Source organism: Glycine max, chromosome 8 (assembly GCF_000004515.6).
Source record: "Glycine max cultivar Williams 82 chromosome 8, Glycine_max_v4.0, whole genome shotgun sequence".
Lineage (NCBI taxonomy): Eukaryota > Viridiplantae > Streptophyta > Magnoliopsida > Fabales > Fabaceae > Glycine > Glycine max.
The window spans coordinates 20,559,549-20,579,020 of NC_038244.2; the positions used below are offsets into that span (position 1 = coordinate 20,559,549).

Genomic DNA, 19,472 nt, shown 5'->3' on the forward strand with positions numbered 1-19,472 from the left:
AACATTTAATTTTAAAAAAGATGGACCTAAAACATATGTTACTCTATTATTAAAATCGCTTGAACCCCCTACGAATTGCAAACATGCTTCACAGTTTGTAGTGCATTTTTGTACAAGTTCAATGTGATACAAGTATTAGAAAGCTCCACAAACGTTAACATTACATTGGCTAAGGCTCTCTTTTGGAATGCAAATATGGCCTTAGAGTGTGTTGGGTATTAATGATTATTCAAAACTGCCACAAAATCATATTTATTGCTTGGACATGCTGCCGCTCTATAATATTTAAAAACTAAAAATGCCTTTGCAATATAACTAGTTGGTTTTTGTGCTCGATTTCTCTCATTTTATTTCATGAATCTTAAAATCATCCAACTACGCTGAAAACTATTAAGAAAACCAATCCAAATCTTTAAATATTAATTTAAGTGACTAAATTAAGATGAAATAAATTGAGAAATGATATGGTGTGACCTTTGACGTGTGTATCATTATTTCAGAAAGAAGGTGAGTACTCTTGGCAAAATCCGCTAATTAACAAAATGAGAGGATTGGTGGAGAGATGGGAAATTAAGGTTTAGTAAGTCTTGTTCAGGGCTATGAACCCTTGCTATATAAAAGAAGTCGTGTGAAGAAAAAATATACTATCCAAGTGAGAAGGGGTATTGTAATAGTGAAGGTTTCTTAGGTTTGTCAAAAAAAAATAAAAGAAAACATGTAATATTATTTGAGATAATAAGTATTTACTGAGAATTGAATTATTCCCGTAGAGGTAGGTAAAAAAAATCGAACCAAAAGGTCTTGTATAATCTTTTCCGCTTAAGTTTATGAATAAAATCACTATAAAAAATGCTACGTGCAATTGATCCCTTTCCCTTAGGACCATTACATTGTATATGGCACTAGAACAATTAACTGCAGAAAGCAAAAGATCAACTTTGGAACCATGGGTGTTGACAGATCTCAGGTATGGTCATCCTCTTCACGGGGTCAACCATGAGCATCTTTGGTATCAAATCACTGGCTCCAGGAGATAGATGGCAAGGAAGAGTGAAAATCCCACCCTATATGACAAAAATATGGATAATTAAATCTCCTTGAGAATAATATGGTTGAAAGTATAAGAAATTATTTAGAAAAATACCTTAATTGAATATTCAATTATGAATACTTACGAAAATTTATGTTATAAATACTTTATTTTAATAAGTTTTATCAATGAAAGAAAAAGTATTGTAAACAAATACAAGAGAGGTATATTAAATGAAAAAAAATCATTGTCTTACAAATATAAAACTCATTTAATATTTAGAATGCAAAAGAAATAGGAGAATTAATTGAAATATATTATAGGAGAGTTTAGAATTATTTTATAACATACAAGAGCATCCATCATTCCATTGATTTAATTTTTTAGTTCTCCAAGTCCAAGGTGTCCTCTTACCCAAAAAAAGTAAGAATAGATCCAGAAAATATCTAAAGAAGGGCCAAATGTAAACAAATTCTAACTATATAATATACAGTAATAAATCTTGACACTGTATGTTCTTCTCGTAAAAAAAAAAATTATAGCGCACAGAAAAAATAATCTCGCCCAGTTGAAATATAAACTTGATTTGGGCCCAAAATTAATTATTTGATTCCTTGGACTTAGTTATTTTGGGCTTAAGTAATTATGGGTCATGTTTCTAGAGAATTCTTGTAGTGTTTGGAGTGTCTAGATATTTCTTATGGTTGTAATATTCTTTAGAATACTCTTTGGATCTCTAGAGTTGAGAACTCTCTAGAATTAGTGTGTCTAGAGTTCTCCTTAGAGTAGTATAAATAGAGATGTAATCCTACACATTTGAATCAAGCAAAAATACAAAGTTCTCTCCTCCATAAAGAATTCTCCTTCCTATCAAATTTCTATTCAAAGTCTCCAATATTCCTAAACACTTTTCCTAAACATAAAAAGCCTTATTTCCAACAAAGTGGTATCAGAGCTTCAAGATCCTCAAAAGATGGCGAATGGAGGTTTTCCTTTCCAAATGCCGATGCTCACAAAGAACAACTATGATAATTGGAGTATCAAGATGAAGGCGCTACTAGGAGCTCAAGATGTCTGGGATATCGTAGAGAATGGCTTCGAGGAGCAAGATGAAGTCTCGCTAAGCCAAGGTGTAAAGGAGACGTTGAAGGAGTCAAGAAAGAGAGACAAGAAAGCTCTCTTTCTCATTTATCAATCGGTGGATGAAGATACATTTGAGAAGATATCCAACGCAACGACGGCCAAAGAAGCATGGGATAAGCTTCAAACTTGCAACAAAGGAGTTGAGCAGGTAAAAAAGATTCGTCTTCAAACTCTTAGAGGTGACTTTGAGCGTTTGTTTATGGAGGAGTCCGAGTCAATTTCTGATTATTTTTCTCGAGTATTGGCCGTAGTCAATCAACTTAAAAGAAATGGTGAAGATGTTGATGAGGTGAAGGTCATGGAAAAAATACTTCGAACTTTAAATCCAAGTTTTGACTTCATTGTTACCAACATTCAAGAAAACAAGAATTTAAAGACCATGACTATTGAGCAACTCATGGGTTCCTTACAAGCATACGAAGAAAAACAAAAGAGAAAAATTAAACAAAAGGAGGCTACGGAGCAACTACTACAACTCAACGTAAAGGAAGCAAACTATGCAAATTACAAGAGCCAAAGAGGACGAGGTCGCGGCCAAGATCGTGGACGTGGACGAGGACATGGAGGAGAAAGAAGAGGTGGTTACAACAACCACTCCAACAAATTCAACAATGGAGAAAGAAGTTGGAATCCACAAGTAACAAGAGGTCGTGGAAGAGGAAATTCATGGTCGAGGTATGACAAATCACAAATCAAGTGTTTCAATTGCAACAAGATTGGTCACTATGCATCCGAGTGTAGATTCTCGAAGAAGGTTGAAGAGAAAGCTAACTTCGTAGAAGAAAAAGGCGGAGAAGAAGAAACTTTGCTACTCGCGTGCCAAAACAAATTTGAAGAGAAAAGAAACAAGTGGTACCTCGACACCGGCGCAAGCAACCACATGTGCGGCGATAAAAGCATGTTCGTGGAGATCAATGAAGCGGCAACTGGCGATGTCTCATTTGGAGATGACTCAAAGATACCAGTCAAAGGCAAAGGTAAAATTCTCATACGTTTGAAGAATGGGAGTCATCAATTCATATCCAATGTCTACTATGTGCCTAACATGAAGAATAATATTTTGAGCTTGGGACAATTATTAGAGAAAGGCTATGACATCCATTTGAAAGAACATAGTCTTTTCTTAAGAGATTGTAGACATAACTTGATTGCTAAGGTGCCTATGTCAAAGAATAGAATGTTCCTCTTGAACATTCAAAATGATGTGGCAAAGTGTCTCAAGGCTTGCTATACCGACTCTTCGTGGCTATGGCATCTACGGTTCGGGCACCTCAACTTCGACGGTCTAGAACGTTTAGCGAAGAAGGAGATGGTGAGAGGCTTGTCTAGCATCAACCACCCAGACCAACTTTGCGAAGGATGTCTAATTGGGAAGCAATTTCGTAAAAGTTTTCCAAAGGAATCAACAACAAGAGCAACAAAGCCGCTAGAGCTCATACACACCGATGTCTGTGGACCAATCAAACCCAATTCATTTGGTAAGAATAAGTACTTTCTCCTCTTTATTGATGATTATTCCAGAAAAACCTGGGTTTATTTCTTGAAGGAGAAATCAGAAGTGTTTGAAAACTTTAAGAAGTTCAAAGCCCTCGTGGAGAAAGAAAGTGGTCTTTCCATCAAGGCCATGAGATCTGATCGAGGAGGAGAGTTCACTTCAAATAAGTTCAACAAATATTGTGAAGACCATGGAATCCGTCGCCCACTGACAGTGCCAAGATCGCCACAACAAAATGGAGTAGCAGAGAGAAAGAACCGGACCATACTTAACATGGTGCGAAGTATGCTCAAAAGCAAGAAGATGCCGAAGGAGTTTTGGGCTGAAGCAGTGGCATGTGCAGTTTACCTAACAAATTGTTCTCCAACAAGAAGCGTGCATGAGAAGACACCACAAGAAGCATGGAGTGGAAGGAAGCCTGGGATCTCTCACCTCAAAGTGTTTGGAAGCATTGCCTATACCCATGTTCCAGACGAAAAGAGGACAAAGCTTGATGATAAAAGTGAGAAGTACGTGTTTGTGGGTTACGACTCAAGATCCAAGGGGTACAAGCTCTATAATCCAAATAGTAGAAAGATCGTCATAAGTCGCGACGTGGAGTTCGACGAAGAAGATTGTTGGGATTGGAGTGTTCAAGAAGATAAGTATGATTTTCTTCCTTATTTTGAAGAAGATGATGAAATTGAACAACCAATCATAGAGGAACATATTACACCACCTGCCTCACCGACACCAAGGCTGGATGAAACAAGTTCAAGTGAGAGGACACCGCGACTAAGGAGCATTGAAGAGATTTATGAGGTAACCACAAACCTAAACGACATTAACTTCTTTTGTCTTTTTGGTGATTGTGAGTCTCTAAGCTATCAAGAAGCAGCGGAAAACATAAAGTGGAAAGACGCCATGGACGAAGAAATCAAGTCAATCACGAAGAATGATACGTGGGAACTTACTACACTTCCACGAGGACACAAAGCAATCGGAGTAAGATGGGTGTACAAGGCAAAGAAGAATGCTAAACGAGATGTGGAGAGATACAAAGCAAGATTGGTGGCTAAAGGCTATAGTCAAAGACAAGGAATTGACTATGATGAGGTATTTGCTCCTGTTGCTCGTCTTGAAACTATTAGACTGATCATTTCTTTGGCAGCCCAAAATAAATGGAAGATCTATCAAATGGATGTGAAGTCAGCCTTCTTGAATGGTTTTCTCGAAGAAGAAGTCTATATTGAGCAACCACTGGGCTATTAAGTAAAAGGGCAAGAAGAAAAAGTCTTGAAGTTGAAGAAGGCGTTGTACGGTCTCAAGCAAGCACCGAGAGCTTGGAATGTTCGAATCGACAAGTACTTTCTAGACAAGAATTTCATCAAGTGTCCATATGAGCATGCACTCTATATCAAAGCGCAAAGTGGAGATATTTTGATTGTGTGTTTGTATGTAGATGACTTGATCTTTACAGGGAACAATCCAAGCATGTTCGAAGAGTTCAAGAAAGATATGTCAAATGAATTTGAGATGACGGATATGGGGCTCATGGCATATTATCTCGGCATCGAAGTAAAACAAGAAGACAAAGGAATTTTCATCACCCAAGAAGGCTATGCCAAAGAAGTCCTTAAGAAGTTCAAGATGAATGACGCCAATCCAGTTGGCACCCCGATGGAATGTGGCAGCAAGTTGAGCAAGCATGAAAAAGGAGAGAATATGGATCCAACTCTTTACAAAAGTTTGGTTGGAAGTTTACGTTACTTGACATGTACAAGGCCGGATATTCTCTATGTTGTAGGAGTAGTAAGTCGCTACATGGAAGCTCCAACCACAACTCACTTCAAGGCGGCAAAGAGAATCCTTCGATACATCAAAGGTACAACAAACTTTGGCTTGCACTATTACTCTTCTAACAATTATAACATTGTTGGCTATAGTGATAGCGATTGGAGTGGAGACTTGGATGATAGAAAGAGCACTACTGGTTTTGTGTTCTTTATGGGAGATACTGCTTTCACTTGGATGTCAAAGAAGCAACCAATAGTCACACTATCAACTTGTGAAGCCGAGTATGTTGCTGCCACATCATGCGTTTGTCATGCAATTTGGCTAAGGAACTTGTTGAAAGAGATAAAAATGCCACAAGAAGAACCTATGGAAATATGTGTTGACAATAAATCAGCACTCGCTTTGGCAAAGAATCCAGTCTTTCATGAAAGAAGTAAGCACATTGACACCCGTTACCACTTCATAAGAGAATGCATTGAGAAGAAGGAGGTAAAGTTGAAGTATGTGATGTCTCAAGATCAAGCTGCCGACATTTTCACAAAGCCACTCAAGTTGGAAACTTTCGTGAAGCTAAGGAGTATGCTTGGAGTCACAAATCAAGTTTAAGGGGGGATGTTGAAATATAAACTTGATTTGGGCCCAAATTAATTATTTGGTTCCTTGGACTTAGTTATTTTGGGCTTAAGTAATTATGGGTCATGTTTCTAGAGAATTCTTGTAGTGTTTGGAGTGTCTAGATATTTCTTATGGTTGTAATATTCTCTAGAATACTCTTTGGATCTCTAGAGTTGAGAACTCTCTAGAATTAGTGTGTCTAGAGTTCTCCTTAGAGTAGTATAAATAGAGATGTAATCCTACACATTTGAATCAAGCAAAAATACAAAGTTCTCTCCTCCATAAAGAATTCTCCTTTCTATCAAATTTCTATTCAAAGTCTCCAATATTCCTAAACACTTTTCCTAAACATAAAAAGCCTTATTTCCAACACGCCCTTTCTTAATTTCATTGGCACAACATGAGAGATCAAATCTCTCCGAACATAGTCAAGAGCTAAACTCATGTTAAGATTATTTTTTCCATGCACATAAATCTCAAAATTAGTTATTTAATTAAATAAAATTTTAGAAAAAGTACCTTTATTTTGTTGAAGAGATTTGGGATGTTTTCATCGTCAAAAGGAAAAGAACCACAAAGAAGAAAATATAAAATTACACCACAACTCCAGACATCAACTTTTGGTCCAACATATAATTTCCCAGAGATAACCTGTGAAAAATAACAAAGACTAATCAAGAATTTGAATCATATAAAACTAAAAATATATAGAGAAATTTTATGCAATATCTTTTTTATTAAAATTTATTAATTTTGTAACCCTAATCTTATTTAATAAATCTTTCTCATGATTTTAAAATTTTTAATAAATTTTAACTAATAATTTAGAGGAGTCTCAACTATAAGCAAACAACTGCCTTAATTATATTTTAGTTTTAAATATAAATAAGTCTCAACAAACTTTGACTTAGTCAATAAGAACATTCTTTAAATATCATTAATATATCAAGTTTTTTAAGAACATATCGCGTGTATTCTACTACAAATCATAGAATCTCAAACCTCAGGAGCTGCATAGTTACTACTTCCACAACGTGTCTTAAGAAAGTGACCATCGCGAATGATGTTGCTCCAGCCAAATCCAGCAATCTTGACATTACATTTGGAGTCCAAGAGTACTTTCTCAGGCCTCAAATCTCTATGAACCACCATGTTGCTGTGACAATACTCCACACCAGAGATTATCTGCTTCCCCAACATCAATTAGCATAAATGATAGTACATAATCTATGAAAGTCAAAAGTTTCTTAAAGTACACAAAATAGCAAAATAAACATCTATCTATACCTGCTGAAAAATATTACGAGCTTCATCTTCTTGTAACCTACCTTTTTCTACTATGTAATCAAAGAGCTCTCCTGATTTTGCATACTCCATAACAATATAGATGTCAATCGGGGTCTCTATGATCTCATAAAGTTGTATAATGTGAGGATGCACGAGCAATCTTAAAATTTTGATTTCTCTTTTCACTACAGCACAATTTGAAGAAAGAAATGGAAAAAAAGATGGTAAGTATATACTAAATACATTCATATTTATAAGATCCAAATTAGGATTGATGCTTGTTCCTCTTTTTAATTAAAACTCAATTCATATATTATATCCCATTGTATTAACTATTTTTAAAATTGAAATATCCGTAATTAAAAGAAGATAGATGTTTTATTGACAAACAATTAAAAAAGAGAAAACAACATGAATGTCAATGGTAGCTTTGAAAAAATGAATATAAGTTTAATTATTATAATAAATTAAATTAATTATTTTTCTTAATGTTGATGAATGAAATAATTGAGTCTTTGTAAATAAAAATATATCTAATAATTAATGAGAACAAACATGTAGATTTTATAAACTAAAATCATAAGAAAATAAATTATTTTGAACATGACTCAATTCATCCCACTAAGTCACTATTCCAATCCAACTCAACTTGAGATTGATTTTGATAGGTTGATGTTTTGATATTAGACTTGTTTCAGTTTTGAGGACAAAATTAACTTATGCTTTGGATTGTTCTAATCCAATTCAATGTCTTATATTCTTTTAAAAAGTACAACTTTTTTGAATGATTGTGTATTATCATCTTGTTCCTTTTTATCTATCGTTTAAGGTTATTAGGTAGAAATCAAGAAATGAAACAAATTTTCTTAATTATAATAAAATAGTTGTGGAATTTCCTATTTCACCATTTTCTCTTTTTACTTCACAATAAATACATATGTAAATTAATTAAAGATAAAAAAATAGGTAAGGATATAATTGATAAAAGTATAATTAATGTTATTTTAAACAGATAAGTAGAAACAAAATTTCTTTAAAAATGCAACAATTAAAAAGGAATAGAGTAATAATTAATAATAAAAAAATTAATTAATAGATAATATTTTGCATAATATAACATTATTTATGATGATATTATTTTTTAAAATATATATCATATAGTATACTTTAATTGAAGTTCTATATCTCTTTTATTTTATGATTTAACTATACATAATTAAGATTGATATAATTCATTTAAAAGTTTATTTGACCTGATCTTAGCTTATATATTTTGAGTCTTGATCAAGTTAGATTCAAGTTCAAATAAATAAATGTTTCGATTAAAATTTTAGGTCAAGTAGCTGGGATAAAGAAATTCGCCCTAACTCATCCCTTGTTTACTCACCCTAACCTCTAGAATATATTTAGATCGATCGTAGGTCATGAAATGAAATAGATTGAAATATAATGAAATGGAATTGGATAAAAATATCATTTATTGTTAGAATATTTTATAATAGAACGAAATAAAAATTTAATTCTATTGTTTTAAAAAAGAACAAAATAAAATGAGTTACAACTTTTTAATTCCCATATTATCTTTATTTTAAATATATTATCCTTAAGAAAGTAAAATTTGTAAAGATAACATATTCATTTTATAATTTAAAAGCTTTCTTCTATCAATGAAAATGGAACATGATGATGAACGAATTTTTATTGTTACAAATCAAATTAATAATAGAATTTTTGTTTTCACTCCATCTCTTTCCATTCCATTCTGTATCGTCAATTCAAAACGTATTTCAAATTCTTGTACCTTAATTAACATTACCAAAGCAAAATGGCCGAATAAAAAGGAAAATAAAAAAAAAATCGATGAAGATTAAAATATATCAATAGAATTCAATATAAACCTTTTTCTTCCATTTCCATGTTCTTTATCTTGCGACGGTTAAGGATCTTGATGGCAACCTTCTGGCCAGTCAATACATGTTCTGCAATTTTCACCTTGCCCATGGATCCAATGCCAAGAGTTTTTCCCAATTTATAATTCGTTAGAAACATGTCCAGGTCTGCACCACCACAATAACCCTGGCCAGCTGCTGCATCCATTTTGAAATCTGGAGGCTAAATTATAGAAGAAACGAAACAAACATTAAATATACTAGGCACCAAGAAATGATATCAATATTCACATACATAAACTAAGAAAACTATTCCCCTAAAAATAAAAAACTAAGAAAGCCATTAAATATCATCAATTTATTAATTTACTTTTGTTGAAAAAAGTCACTTCTAACCAAAGAAGTATGTTGAAAGTCTAAAAGACAAATAATCATGAGAAAAAGATGAACATGTTAAAGTTTAACATTAAATAAAAATAATATCAAGATAAATTTTATAAATAAGAAATAATTTTCATTTGTAAGTTGGTTTTATCTAATTGAATTAGACTCATAACTCACTTTCTCAATGATACTCTGTTTGTGCAGCGGGGTTAACTAACGAAGCCGGAGACCGAGATCAGAGAATTGTTTCGGAATTGAAAAAGAAAAAGAAATCTTAGCACGAAAAAAGATGAAGGTTTACCAGGGTGTTATTGGGGTCAACGAAGGTTGGGGGTGAGGAAGATAATTGGTATGGAAAAGAATCACAGGGGGATAAATCATGGCATATTCTCCTTTTGATGCCGGTCAGCTACTACAGTTTTTTTTTTAATAGGTAGTTTTTTAAGATTTAAAAATTAATTTTAGTAACTTTTATTTTAAATTTATAATTATTTATAAATTTAAAACAACTCTTACATTTTATTTAAAAAATTATGAATTTTTTTTTTCAATCAATTTAAAATATTAAATTATTCACACGTGTCATGTGATCATTGATCCAAACTACAAATCACACATAACACTTCGGTCTTGACTAGTCCAGCTAATAATTTCTCTGCTGAAAGGTAGAGACCATGGGTAGTTTTTAGATATTGCATGTACAGGATAGGAGTAGTAAATGAGTAATGACGTGTAACATTTTAATAGGATATATTAAGTTTGTGTTGATGTAGAATTGCTCTCAAATTCAATTACATGAGTACAATATTTGAAATATTTAGTTGCTCCAAACTTCAAGAGTCAAGACAGATAAATCATGAACCAATTCAATCTTATGCAAAGGTCTATTATCTTAGTGGAAATTCTTTTTTCTGAAATATTTAGTTGCTCCAAACTTCAAGAGTCAAGACAGATAAATCATGAACCAATTCAATCTTATGCAAAGGTCAATTATCTTAGTGGAAATTCTTTTTTCTGCTGCACACTCCAAAGGACAAACAGAAATAGACAAAATCCCATGATTCTTTGTGTGCACACACCATTGAAAATTAATTACTTGTATTGGCAAAGTAATGAAAAAGAGGAAGAGTCTTATGAAAGCTCAGCAACATATATTTTCAGACACTGTATATTATATTAGATATTATTTACTAAACTTGAGTATTAAAGTAATTTTGTAATTAAGTACTCATCCACGCTCATGTTAGAGATTAAAGTCTACTAACCAATGGACTCTTGTGTCAAGAAATTTAAATGTATCGGTAATGCCTTAAAGAATATTCTTGTAATACTCTATCCTTGTTGCTATAGTTTTTTACAACAACAAAAAAAAAAGTTATTTCGAACTGTATAATTGGATATGGTGCGATCTATATTATTCAATGATGTAGTCTTGAAGACAACGTAAAGTGTTGGACACTCAACTAAGAAAATTTTTCCCTTCATTTTTGTCCAATATGGCAATATGAAACTCCTTGGGCATTCATTGTCTTTCATTTATTTATATATAATTAAATAAAATAATAATAACAATAAACAAAAATATGATATTATCAATAAAAAATAGCTCACTTAATAAGACATTAACTCATTCTAAAATAATATGATTTTGATTTTTGTTGCTGATGTAAGAGCTTATTGTTTGACATTTTAAGGATCTTAATAAAATATCAATAATAACCGAAAACACATTAGGTTAGATTATCAAGAGGGGTTGTGAAAAATACCTGAATCCATGATAAGCAGCGGAATTGTTGGTTTTGTGTTCTTTCTCAACCAAATTACTGTTTTCCTTTTGGGACCTTAGGTTTCTCGTTAGATAGGGAGAAGAGAATACAATTTTTTATTTTTGGTGTATTGGGGACCACAACCTGGCTTTAGGTTTTAACTTGTTAAAGTTCTCATTATTCCCTAACGGACCAAACTGATTTCTATTTATCAAGCCCACATTAATTTCTAATGATAGTCCAATAGACTCACCAAATTAAATCACTTTTATTGAGCCCATAAATGTAAATAACTGATATAAATGATAAATATGATATGTAGCCCACACTAATTAATTAATTAAGAATTATAAAATTCCTAACAATCTTCCACTTGAGTTTCATATTAACCTTAATCATTTATATTGCAAAAGTCTTTAGGCGTGCAACTGTATGTTATTTATTTTTAGACTTTCCTTAAACAATCTGGTTCATCTTATATAGTAACACAGAACCATTGCAGTTTTCCTCACAATCCAATGTGATTGAGCCACAATGATCACCAATGTCACATATACTTAATGACATAGATCAAATATGGATAAGCGGCATGAAAATAACAAGCAATGTGATCTCATTCATGTTCATTTCCAACTAGTCCAAACTTTATTCTTTATAGAGATCAATCCAAGCACAATATAAGTATTGCAAACAAAACAAGCTCACAATGAAATGATAACCCTCAACTTTATTTTATAGAAAATCAATCTATACAAATATCTGAACAACATAAGGCACATATAGAACATAAATGGGACTCCCACTAAACTAAGGTACTATAAGAAATCACTCCCATATGAGCAATGTGCTCATGAAAAACTTTAGGTATCAAACCATTCGTAAGTGGGTTAGCTAACATATCATTAGTCCTTAAATGTTCTATGGAAATCTGTCTATTCTGAACTCTTTCTTTAACAACCAAAAACTTGATGTCAATAAACTTTAATTTGGTTGCACTCCTATTATTGTTGGAGTAAAGAATTGCTGAATTATTGTCACAATAAATCTTTAATGGTCTTTCAATGTCGTCAACCACACGCAAACCAGTGACAAAATTTCTCAGTATATCCCATGGTTGGATGCCTCAAAACAAGCAATGAACTTCGCGGCCATGGTTGAAGAAGCTATGAGAGTCTGTTTAGCAGACTTCCAAGAGATAGCTCTTCCAGCCAGCATAAATATGTATCCAGATGTGGAGCGTTTGCTATCTTGACATCCGACAAAATCAGAGTCTGAGTACCCAATGATCTCCAAATTCTCAGACTTTTGATAAGTGAGCATGTATCCTTTTGTTCTCTTTAGGTAACGGATCACACATTTTGATGCTTTCCAATGCTGCATTCCAGGATTACTCAAATATCTGCCCAGAACTCCTACTACAAATGCTATATCGGGACGAGTGCAAACTTGAGCGTACAATAGACTTCCTACTGCTGATGCATAAGGAATTTTTTGCATCTCTATTCTTTCAAGGTTATTATTGGGGCATTGTTTGAGACTAAACTTGTCTCCTTTAGCTATCGGGATATCTCCTGGTTTACTATCTTTCATGCCGAATCTATCTAGGACCTTATTGATATAACTCTCTTGTGGCAACCTTAGGATACCTTGAGAGTGATCTCTTAGTATCTTGATTCCTAACACAAAAGAGGTTTTCCCAAGATCTTTCATCTCAAAATTTTTCATAAGAAATTTCTTAGTCTCTTGTAAGAAGTTTATATCGTTGCTAGCAAGCAGTATATCATCGATATATGACACCAAAAAATGAGTATTTACTCCCACTAAACTTGTGGTATACATAATCATCAACTGCATTTGCCTCAAAACCATATGAGATGATGACTTGATGGAACTTGTAATACCATTGATGGGAAGTTTGTTTCAAACCGTATATGGATTTATTTAGTTTGCAAACCATAGACTTTGAGTCACCTGATACAAAGTTTTCTAGTTGCATCATATAAATTGTTTCTTCAATGTTATCATTTAGAAACGCAATCTTAACATCCATTTGATGTAGCTCTAAATCATAATGAGCTACCAGTGCCATTATTGTTCTAAAAGAATCCTTTGAAGATACTGGAAAAAAATGTTTCTTTATAGTCAATGTCTTCCTTTTGGGTAAATCCTTTAGCGACTAGACGAGCCTTATATCTCTCGACATTGCCCTTTGAATCCCTTTTGGTTTTAAATATCCATTTGCAACCAATAGGTTTCACACTTTCAAGCAATTCGACAAGATCCAAAACACCATTGTCTTGCATAGATTTCATCTTATCCTTCATGGCATTGATCCAGTTTTGAGAGTTAGAACTACGCATGGATTGACAGAAGTTAATCGGATTATCCTCTGTTAAACCAATGTCATCCTCATGTTCTAGGAGAAAGATGATATAATCATCAGGGATTGCACTTCTCCTCTCTCTATCAGATCTCCTTAATGGCACTTCTTGAGGTTGTTGTATAGGTATTTGAGGAAAAACCTCATTGTTGTCTTGTTCTTGAACAATGTCATCAACAATAGTTTGAACATTGTTTTCTATTATTGGATTTGTTTCTTGAACAACAATAGGTATGGGAACTTAAACACTATCAATAACAGGTTCTTCCTTAAAGACAACTTTTCTTATGTTCTCTTCCTTCCCAAACTCAACTTCCTCCAGAAATCTTGCATTTCCCGTTTCAAATATTGATCTTAAAGTGGAATCATAAAACTTATAGCTCTGAGAGCGTTCAACATAGCCAACAAAATAGCAACTAATTGTTCTTGAATCCAGCTTTCTTTCATGTGGCCTATAAGGCCGCACTTCAGCCGGACAACCCCAAATATGCAAATGCTTAATGCTTGGATTTTTTCCAGTCCAAAGTTCATAAGGGGTTTTATTAATTTCTTTACTTGGCACCCTATTAAGGATGTAAGCTGCGTTCTTTAAGACTTCTCCCCAAAGTGACTCTGGCAAATGACTAACCATACTTCTCACCATATCCTTAAGAGTTCGGTTTTGTCGTTCTGCAACACCATTCATGCTAGGTTTGCCTGGCATAGTGTATTGCGGGACAATTCCACATTTTTGAGAAAAAGCGCAAAAGGTCCTGGATGTTGTTCTCCCGATCCATTATATCTACCATAGTACTCACCACTACAGTCAGATTTGACAACCTTAATTTTCTTTCCAAGTTGAAGTTCAACTTCAGCCTTGAAACTCTTAAAAATGTCTAGGGATAAAGACTTCTCATGTATCAAATAAAGGTAATCGTATCTAGAGTAGTCATCTATGAACGAGATAAAGTACTGTTGCCCATTCCAAGAAGGTATTGGAAAAGGACCACAAATGTCTGTATGTACCAATTCTAAGATGTCTTTAGCTCTTTCGGCACCTAATTTTCTTATGTTTGTTCATTTTCCCTTTATGCATTCAACATAGACTTCAAAGTCTGATAAATAAAAAGGTTCAAGAATTTCATCCGACACAAGTCTCTAAATTCTCTGTTTACAAATATGACCTAAGCGTTTGTGCCATAAAGTGGCTGAATTCTCTTTCAATTTCCTTTTTGTACCACGTGAATTTGTTTGCAGTATTTCATTATAGGAACAATTAACATCCAACATATATAGATTATCAATTAAGGAATCGAAACCAATCAAATTCGAATTCTGGTAGAGACTAACTTTATTATTTCCAAATGAACAAGAAAAATCAAATTTGTCCAAACTAGAAATAGAAATTAAATTCCATGTAAAAGACGGTACAACAAAAGTCTCAAACAAATCCAAATAAAATCCAGTCTTTAACTGCAATCTAAAAGTTCATATAGCCTCCACCCCAACCCTTTTGTCATCGCCAACAAATATGAATCTTTCATCATCACTTGGCAGTCGGCCCTACAGGCAACCCCGCATGGTTACACTTATGTGAGTAATAGCACCAGAATCTACCCACCAAGTATCTTTAGGTACAAAAGCTAAATTAACTTCAGAACAAACAATAGCAAGAGATTTAACTTTCTTTACACGCCATGTGGCATACTTGGGACACTCTTTCTTCATGTGTCCAGACTTCTTGCAGAAGCAGCAGGTAAATTCCTCATCCTTCTTTGGTTTCTTTTGCTGAGAAGACCCTTTAGCAATACCCTTGGTTTTCTTTCTTTTCTTATTCTGAGAGGTGGAGCTTAAATAAGCACTTTCAGATATGTCTCTCTGCAACTTCTCTTCCTCTTGCACATAGTGAGATATAAGCTCATTAAGGGACCATTTGTCCTTCTGAGTGTTATAACTCACTTTAAATTGCCCAAAGTGTGCAGGAAGTGAGATCAAAACTAAATTGATGAGAATCCTGAAACTAGCCAAATACAGGCTAAAGGCCCAAGTGGAGAAGGACGAAGGTCCAAGTGGAGAAGGACAAAGCCCCCGAGTGGAGAAGGATGAAGGCCCAAGTGGAGAAGGATGAAGGCCCAGAGGCAGAGACATTATCAAGACTATTAATTGTTGTTGAAGGCTCAGATTAATTTGAAGGCCCATAATAAATATGTTCTATTTTTATTAATAATTTTTATTTATTGTAATTTTGGCCCAAAATGTTTAGAAGGCCCATGTCTATTTTTATCTTTTTGCTCAGATACACTATAAGTATTGGTATTTGTTTTCAATAAAAGACTTTTGACATTTTCATAAAATTTGGTGAGAGCTTCACTCTGGGTTCCTTGTTGAACCAATCTCAGACTTATCAAGGTAATCCTTGTGGCGTCTACCCGGACTTATCTTCCTTCACCGGAAGTGGCGTCTACCCTGACTTATCTTCCTTCACTGGAAGTGACATCATCTAAATCTCCGTAGCCTATATCAAGAGATTCGCTCCTAGTCAGGATCACATCATCTGGTATCAAAGCTTCAGCTCTTGATATAGGTTCTATCCTATCCTATTATTTTTCTTTGTAATTTGTCCAGGTTCGTGTTTTGTCCTTGTTCTGTTATTTGTTTTCTTGTTTGCGTCTTGTTGCGTTCTTGTTTGTGTCTTTGTTTCGTTCTTGTTCTTGTTCTTGCTACATTTTTGTTCTTGTTCTTGTTTCTTGTGTCTTTCAGACTTTGTGTCAAAAAAAAATCTATTTGAGTTGTGTTTCAAGTAAAAAAGAAAAAGTTGTAAATTTTTTTTTTTTTATAAAAAACAAGAAGAAAAGAGAAAAAAAAAGTGGGTGTTTGATCTTTAGACACGAAATTGAGGCAGTTAGAGGCTTTTTTTTGGCAGAAAATCGTGTACCAAATCCCCTTATCTGATTCTCCTCTGAATTCTGAGCGTTTTGATATATAGTGGGCCTCAAACGGACAATCGTAGCAAAAGTTATGAGCATTTGAAGTTTACTTGTCATATCTGTTATCTTATCTGTTATCTTATTTGTTATCATATCTGTTATCCAAATTAAATCTAATTTGTTATCCAAATCCAATCTAATCTGTTATTCAAATCAAATCTGATCTTTTATCCAAATCAAATCTGATCTTTTATCCAAATCAAATCCAAGTTGTTATCCCAAATCAAATTTGTTACTCAGTCTGTGATAATTATATTGTCTTTCCTTTTATTTTATATTACCCTTTGTGTCTAATTTGGTCCATCCAGGAACATAAGAGTGAACACGAGTGGTAAAAGGCAAGAAGGAATACATTACACAAAAACCTATATTGAGAGCATCAAACATGAGTGAACTACCATCAAAGAGAGAAACACGTGAGTAGAGTGTGGTGAGGTCCTGGATTTTTTTTTAATTACTACAAAATTCTTTGTTCCTTAATCATGGTAGGAGCGGGTGACAATGGTGGTGTATATCATCAACTGGACGAATTTCAGTGCTTATTATTGGACGCGATGACTACACAAATGAAACGTTTATTGAAACGTAACAATGAAGAGCTCTACAGGTGAATAGAAGGACTAGAGCACCAAATGGATCCAAATGCTGGGAGACCTTATGGTGGCAACAGAAGGGTCAATGATGGATCAAACCAAATAGAGGGGCAAGACAGAATTGAGGGAGTAAAACTCAATGTATCCTCTTTTAAAGGCAGGAGTGACCCAGACGCCTACCTTACCTGGGAGATGAAGATTCAACATGCATTCTCCTACAATGATTATCCGGAAGAGCAGAAGGTGAAGTTAGTAGCAGCTACATTCTCAGACTATGCCCTTGTTTGGTGGAAGAAAAATCAAAGAAAGATGAAGAGAGAAGAAGGGCAGGAGATATATACATGGACTGAGATGAGAAGGGTTATGCGAAAGAGGTATGTTCCAACTAGCTACAGTAGAAACATGCGACAGAAACTCCAGAGGTTATCCCAGGAAAGTTTGATTGTTGAGGACAAGGAGATGGAGATGGCACTAGTGAGGGCCAACATTGAAGAGGACACCAAAGCAGTGCATGATGGCTTCACCAACAAGATTTCTTTCCAGCACCATGACCAAAAAATTATTCATAAACCTCTATCCCTCTGAGAAGTGTGTGATGACCAAATCAGAAGGAGAAAAAAGAGAGAACAAGAGAGAGACAATAGTGAGGCATCACATAAGAATAGAAAAAGGAAGAGTGATACACAAGAGAGAGAGAGTGATAATTCTAATAAGTTAAATATTTATGTTTCTCCTAGTGTTCAACCCTTATTGCAGGAATTTAAAGATGTCTTTCCCAAGGAGATTCCTCATGGACTGCCACTTTCAAGAAGCATAGAACATCAAGTTAATCTCCTTCCAGAAGCTTCATTGCCTAACAGGCCAACTTACAACAACAAGCCCCAAGAGACTTAGCATAAGGATGCACAGGCCAAAGTTGAGTATGTGAAAAGATTGTATGACCAAGTGAAGGTGCAAATTGCAAAGAAGAATGAAAGTTATACCAAGCAAGCCAACAAGAAAAGGAAGGAAGTGGTACTTGAACCCGATGATGATCCTGGACATTTGAGGGCAAATGCTTTCCAAGAAGGAGGGAATGATGAGAATCCTAAAACTGGCCAAATACAGGTTAAAGGCCCAAGTGGAGAAGGACGAAGGCCCAAGTGGAGAAGGACAAAGCCCCCAAGTGGAGAAGGATGAAAGCCCAAGTGGAGAAGGATGAAGGCCCAGTGGCAGAGACATTATCAAGACTATTAATTGTTGCTGAAGGCCGAGACTAATTTGAAGGCCCATAATAAATATGTTCTATTTTTTATTAATAATTTTTATTTATTGTAATTTTGGCCCAAACTGTTTAGAAGACCCATGTTTATTTTTATCTTTTTGTTCAGATACACTATAAGTATTGGTTTTTGTTTTCAATAAAAGACTTTTGGCATTTGATAAAATTTGGTGAGAGCTTCTCTCTGGGTTGCTTGTTGAACCAATCTCATACTTATCAAGGTAATCCTTGTGGCGTCTATCCTGACTTATCTTCCTTCACTGGAAGTGGCGTCATCCAAAACTCTATAGCCTGTATCAGACGATCTGCTCCTAGTCAGGTTCACATCATAAATGCACGAGCAGGTCTTCACCAAGCTTTAACTTAAGAGCTTTCAGTTTAGATGTCAAGTTAGACATTTCCATTATGTACTCCCTTATATTACTTTTGCCCTTATACTTCATGGAGATGAGTTTAGCCAAAAGGTTACTCGTCTTCGCCTTCTCATTTTTGGCAAAATACTGTTCAATTTCATCAATAAATTTCTTTGCATTTTCACCTTCAGAAATAGAGTCCCGAAATGCTTCTGAAATAAAGCGCTTCATGATCATAATGCACATTCGATTGTGTTGGATCGAGTGGCATCGGAATAATTAAGAAGGGGGTGTTGAATTAATTATTAATGTGTTTTGACTAATTAAAAATTTATCCTTCTTAATATTACTAGATTCAATTAGGCTTTACTACTAAGTTATGAGAAAGTAAAGAACATAAACAATAACTTAGACAAAAGTAAAGCGAAAATAAAAAGTACACAGCGAAAAAGTAAAGAGTGTAGGGAAGAAAAAAACAAACACAAGATTTATACTAGTTCGATAACAACCCGTGCCTACATCCAGTCCCCAAGC

The 19,472-nt window shown here is 34.2% G+C and overlaps 2 protein-coding genes across 3 annotated transcripts; both read right to left on the bottom strand.

Annotated features, from left to right (window-relative positions):
* Positions 1-801: 801 nt before the first annotated feature.
* On the bottom strand, positions 802-10,019 carry LOC100779991 (SNF1-related protein kinase catalytic subunit alpha KIN10). Of its 2 annotated transcripts, none has more exons than XM_003530366.5 (6): positions 9,797-10,019; positions 9,245-9,458; positions 7,347-7,531; positions 7,062-7,244; positions 6,579-6,710; positions 802-1,064 (listed from the first exon to the last, which is right to left on the bottom strand). In XM_003530366.5, the coding sequence occupies exons 2-6, from the start codon at positions 9,441-9,443 to the stop codon at positions 933-935; spliced, it is 831 nt and encodes a 276-aa protein (XP_003530414.1). In that variant the 5' UTR covers positions 9,444-9,458; positions 9,797-10,019; the 3' UTR covers positions 802-932. The 2 variants fall into 2 exon arrangements, with proteins under 2 accessions (XP_003530414.1, XP_006585754.1); XM_006585691.4 differs by having other exon boundaries at positions 9,921-10,001.
* A 2,464-nt stretch (positions 10,020-12,483) lies between these two features.
* LOC121175228 (secreted RxLR effector protein 161-like) lies at positions 12,484-12,975 on the bottom strand. Its single transcript, XM_041017754.1, has one exon. It carries the CDS (start codon positions 12,973-12,975, stop codon positions 12,484-12,486), a length of 492 nt encoding a protein of 163 aa, XP_040873688.1.
* Positions 12,976-19,472: the final 6,497 nt, after the last annotated feature.

Coding starts and splice junctions, on each gene's coding strand:
- LOC121175228 (XM_041017754.1), bottom strand. CDS start 12,975: ATGAAAGATAGTAAACCAGGAGATATCCCGATAGCTAAAGGAGACAAG.
- LOC100779991 (XM_003530366.5), bottom strand. CDS start 9,443: ATGGATGCAGCAGCTGGCCAGGGTTATTGTGGTGGTGCAGACCTGGAC. Junction 7,532..9,244: donor CATGGAAATGGAAGAAAAAG/GTTTATATTGAA, acceptor ATTGTGCTGTAG/TGAAAAGAGAAATCAAAATT. Junction 6,711..7,061: donor GTAACTATGCAGCTCCTGAG/GTTTGAGATTCT, acceptor TATTTTTCACAG/GTTATCTCTGGGAAATTATA.